This window comes from Ranitomeya imitator, chromosome 7, assembly GCF_032444005.1.
Source record: "Ranitomeya imitator isolate aRanImi1 chromosome 7, aRanImi1.pri, whole genome shotgun sequence".
NCBI classification, from domain to species: Eukaryota; Metazoa; Chordata; class Amphibia; order Anura; family Dendrobatidae; genus Ranitomeya; species Ranitomeya imitator.
In genome coordinates, this window is record NC_091288.1 from 1,673,193 (window position 1) to 1,678,051 (window position 4,859).

Below are 4,859 nucleotides of genomic sequence, written 5' to 3' on the forward strand. Positions count from 1 at the left end.
TATAATTTATACAATGTGATTTTCTGGATTTTATTTTTAATCTATCTCTCAATGTTAAAACTAACCTACCCTTAATATTATAGACTGTTCATGTCTGTGTCAGTGGGCAAACTCACAAAATCAGCAAGGGATCAAATGCTTATTTCCTTCACTGTACGCTTCTGCACTCGCGCTCTAGTGTCTCTCGCGGCGCTCTAGTCTCTCGTGATCTAGTGTCTCTCGCGGCGCTCTAGTCTCTCTCTCGTGATCTAGTCTCTCGCGCGGCGCTCTAGTCTCTCGCGCGGCACTTTAGTCTCTCGCGCAGCGCTCTAATCTCTCGCGCGGCGCTCTAGTCTCTCTCGCGCGGCGCTCTAGTCTCTCTCGCGCGGCGCTCTAGTCTCTCTCGCGCGGCGCTCTAGTCTCTCTCGCGCGGCGCTCTAGTCTCTCTCGCGCGGCGCTCTAGTCTCTCTCGCGCGGCGCTCTAGTCTCTCTCGCGCGGCCCTCTGTCGTCTCTCGCTCCATCTTTTATCACAGTCTCTCCGTGATCTCCTTTCCGCCTCCTCTTGTTTGTACTCTCTCGCTCTCTGTCGTCTCTCTCGCTCCATCTTTTATCTCCTTTCCGCCTCCTCTTGTTTGTACTCTCCCGCACTTGCTCCGTCGTCTCTCGCCCTCTGTCGTCTCTCTCGCCCTCTGTCGTCCCTCTCGCCCTCTGTCGTCCCTCTCGCCCTCTGTCATCCCTCTCGCCCTCTGTCGTCCCTCTCGCCCTCTGTCGTCCCTCTCGCCCTCTGTCATCCCTCTCGCCCTCTGTCGTCCCTCTCGCCCTCTGTCGTCCCTCTCGCCCTCTGTCGTCCCTCTCGCTCTGTCGTCCCTCTCGCTCTGTCGTCCCTCTCGCCCTCTGTCGTCCCTCTCGCCCTCTCGTCTCTCTCGCCCTCTGTCGTCCCTCTCGCTCCATCTTTTATCTCCTTTCCGCCTCCTCTTGTTTGTACTCTCCCGCACTTGCTCTGTCGTCTCTCTCGCCCTCTGTCGTCCCTCTCGCCCTCTGTCGTCCCTCTCGCCCTCTGTCGTCTCTCTCGCCCTCTGTCGTCTCTCTCGCCCTCTGTCGTCCCTCTCGCCCTCTGTCGTCCCTCTCGCCCTCTGTCGTCCCTCTCGCCCTCTGTCGTCCCTCTCGCCCTCTGTCGTCCCTCTCGCCCTCTGTCGTCCCTCTCGCCCTCTGTCGTCCCTCTCGCCCTCTGTCGTCCCTCTCGCTCTGTCGTCCCTCTCGCTCTGTCGTCTCTCTCGCTCTGTCGTCTCTCTCGCCCCATCTTTTATCTCCTTTCCGCCTCCTTTTATTTGTACTCTCTCGCCCTCTGTCGTCTCTCTCGCCCTCTGTCGTCTCTCTCGCCCTCTGTCGTCTCTCTCGCCCTCTGTCGTCCCTCTCGCCCTCTGTCGTCCCTTTCGCCCTCTGTCGTCCCTCTCGCTCTGTCGTCCCTCTCGCTCTGTCGTCTCTCTCGCCCTCTGTCGTCCCTCTCGCTCTGTCGTCTCTCTCGCCCTCTGTCGTCCCTCTCGCTCCATCTTTTATCTCCTTTCCGCCTCCTCTTGTTTGTACTCTCCCGCACTTGCTCTGTCGTCCCTCTCGCTCTCTGTCGTCCCTCTCGCTCTCTGTCGTCCCTCTCGCTCTCTGTCGTCCCTCTCGCTCTCTGTCGTCCCTCTCGCTCTGTCGTCCCTCTCGCCCTCTGTCGTCTCTCTCGCCCTCTGTCGTCTCTCTCGCCCCATCTTTTATCTCCTTTCCGCCTCCTCTTATTTGTACTCTCTCGCCCTCTGTCGTCTCTCTCGCCCTCTGTCGTCTCTCTCGCCCTCTGTCGTCTCTCTCGCCCTCTGTCGTCTCTCTCGCCCTCTGTCGTCTCTCTCGCCCTCTGTCGTCTCTCTCGCCCTCTGTCGTCTCTCTCGCCCTCTGTCGTCCCTCTCTCTCTGTCGTCTCTCTCGCCCTCTGTCGTCTCTCTCGCCCTCTGTCGTCCCTCTCTCTCTGTCGTCCCTCTCGCCCTCTGTCGTCCCTCTCGCCCTCTGTCGTCCCTCTCGCCCTCTGTCGTCCCTCTCGCCCTCTGTCGTCCCTCTCGCCCTCTGTCGTCCCTCTCGCCCTCTGTCGTCCCTCTCGCTCTGTCGTCCCTCTCGCTCTGTCGTCCCTCTCGCTCTGTCGTCCCTCTCGCTCTGTCGTCCCTCTCGCTCTGTCATCCCTCTCGCTCTGTCGTCTCTCTCGCCCTCTGTCGTCTCTCTCGCCCTCTGTCGTCCCTCTCGCTCCATCTTTTATCTCCTTTCCGCCTCTTGTTTGTACTCTCCCGCACTTGCTCTGTCGTCCCTCTCGCTCTCTGTCGTCTCTCTCGCCCTCTGTCGTCTCTCTCGCCCTCTGTCGTCTCTCTCGCCCTCTGTCGTCTCTCTCGCCCTCTGTCGTCTCTCTCGCCCTCTGTCGTCTCTCTCGCCCTCTGTCGTCTCTCTCGCCCTCTGTCGTCCCTCTCGCCCTCTGTCGTCCCTCTCGCTCTGTCGTCTCTCTCGCCCTCTGTCGTCCCTCTCGCTCTGTCGTCTCTCTCGCCCTCTGTCGTCCCTCTCGCTCCATCTTTTATCTCCTTTCCGCCTCCTCTTGTTTGTACTCTCCCGCACTTGCTCTGTCGTCCCTCTCGCTCTCTGTCGTCCCTCTCGCCCTCTGTCGTCTCTCTCGCCCTCTGTCGTCTCTCTCGCCCTCTGTCGTCTCTCTCGCCCTCTGTCGTCTCTCTCGCCCTCTGTCGTCTCTCTGGCCCTCTGTCGTCTCTCTGGCCCTCTGTCGTCTCTCTCGCCCTCTGTCGTCTCTCTCCCTCTGTCGTCTCTCTCGCCCTCTGTCGTCTCTCTCGCCCTCTGTCGTCTCTCTCGCCCTCTGTCGTCTCTCTCGCCCTCTGTCGTCTCTCTCGCCCTCTGCCGTCCCTCTCGCTCTGTCGTCCCTCTCGCCCTCTGTCGTCCCTCTCGCTCTGTCGTCCCTCTCGCTCTGTCGTCTCTCTCGCCCTCTGTCGTCCCTCTCGCTCTGTCGTCTCTCTCGCCCTCTGTCGTCCCTCTCGCTCCATCTTTTATCTCCTTTCCGCCTCCTCTTGTTTGTACTCTCCCGCACTTGCTCTGTCGTCCCTCTCGCTCTCTGTCGTCCCTCTCGCTCTCTGTCGTCCCTCTCGCCCTCTGTCGTCCCTCTCGCTCCATCTTTTATCTCCTTTCCGCCTCCTCTTGTTTGTACTCTCCCGCACTTGCTCTGTCGTCCCTCTCGCTCTCTGTCGTCCCTCTCGCTCTCTGTCGTCTCTCTCGCCCTCTGTCGTCTCTCTCGCCCTCTGTCGTCTCTCTCGCCCCATCTTTTATCTCCTTTCCGCCTCCTCTTATTTGTACTCTCTCGCCCTCTGTCGTCTCTCTCGCCCTCTGTCGTCTCTCTCGCCCTCTGTCGTCTCTCTCGCCCTCTGTCGTCCCTCTCTCTCTGTCGTCCCTCTCTCCCTCTGTCGTCCCTCTCGCCCTCTGTCGTCCCTCTCGCCCTCTGTCGTCCCTCTCGCCCTCTGTCGTCCCTCTCGCTCTGTCGTCCCTCTCGCTCTGTCGTCCCTCTCGCTCCATCTTTTATCTCCTTTCCGCCTCCTCTTGTTTGTACTCTCCCGCACTTGCTCTGTCGTCCCTCTCGCTCTCTGTCGTCCCTCTCGCCCTCTGTCGTCCCTCTCGCCCTCTGTCGTCCCTCTCGCCCTCTGTCGTCCCTCTCGCCCTCTGTCGTCTCTCTCGCCCTCTGTCGTCTCTCTCGCCCTCTGTCGTCTCTCTCGCCCTCTGCCGTCCCTCTCGCTCTGTCGTCTCTCGCTCCATCTTTTATCTCCTTTCCGCCTCCTCTTGTTTGTACTCTCCCGCACTTGCTCTGTCGTCCCTCTCGCTCTCTGTCGTCCCTCTCGCCCTCTGTCGTCCCTCTCGCCCTCTGTCGTCCCTCTCGCCCTCTGTCGTCTCTCTCGCCCTCTGTTGTCTCTCTCGCCCTCTGTCGTCTCTCTCGCCCTCTGCCGTCCCTCTCGCTCTGTCGTCTCTCGCTCCATCTTTTATCTCCTTTCTGCCTCCTCTTGTTTGTACTCTCCTGCACTTGCTCTGTCGTCTCGCTCTCTGTCGTCTCGCTCTCTGTCGTCTCGCTCTCTGTCGTCTCTCGCTCTCTGTCGTCTCTCGCTCCATCTTTTATCACAGTCTCCCCCGTGATCTCCTTTCCGCCTCCTCTTGTTTGTACTCTCCCGCTCGCTTGCATCTGACACATCTTTGGGATTCAAGGTGGCTAGCTTGGAGCTTTCACCTGCCTTGCCAGGAATGATTGATTACAGGCGGTGCAGTGCATGTCCGGTGCTCGCCAACAAATGACTCTGGCCCCAGCATCAGGCCTTGGCTGGATAGAAATCAATATTTCACCATTAAAGTCTATCAGCGGAGAGTTAAGGCGCCATCTGTCCTTGCCGCTTCTCCGCAAAGAGTGAACATTAAAGGCGACACTTGTAGTCCACGAGTAATCAATATCCTGCGCTTCACACCTCATTTGTGGCCCTTCCTGCATCCAGACGCTGTGATTCATGTTGTCATTCCATTAGCTCCGGCCTCATCTTGTGCACAGACCTTCCCCGGGCTGACGGAGACGATTGGCGGCTGATCGGCGTCTTGTACATCTCAGGCTCTGTAATTCTACGTCTCCACCATGAACACAAATATTAGCTCTCCCCCTCCCACCGCTACACGCCAAGCGGAGGACGCCGGCGCCTCGTGTTCCCTCATCAGTGGTATGAGTGACTCCGCAGCAAATGAGAGGAGCCATTGTCTGAGCCTCGTTAGTGATGGCGTAATTAGTGCTACTTAGCGGATTCAACTGGACCTGAATGTAGATGTTCCCGGAGTCG

General features: G+C 59.2%; 2 protein-coding genes across 2 annotated transcripts; both read right to left on the minus strand.

Annotated features, from left to right (window-relative positions):
* Nucleotides 1–460: 460 nt before the first annotated feature.
* LOC138645759 (octapeptide-repeat protein T2-like) lies at nt 461–931 on the minus strand. Its single transcript, XM_069735278.1, has one exon. The coding sequence runs from the start codon at nt 929–931 to the stop codon at nt 461–463; it is 471 nt and encodes a 156-aa protein (XP_069591379.1).
* A 1,638-nt stretch (nt 932–2,569) lies between these two features.
* Nucleotides 2,570–4,231, minus strand: LOC138645760 (zinc finger CCCH domain-containing protein 13-like). The gene has a single exon (XM_069735279.1). It carries the CDS (start codon nt 4,229–4,231, stop codon nt 2,570–2,572), a length of 1,662 nt encoding a protein of 553 aa, XP_069591380.1.
* Between the last annotated feature and the right edge of the window lie 628 nt (nt 4,232–4,859).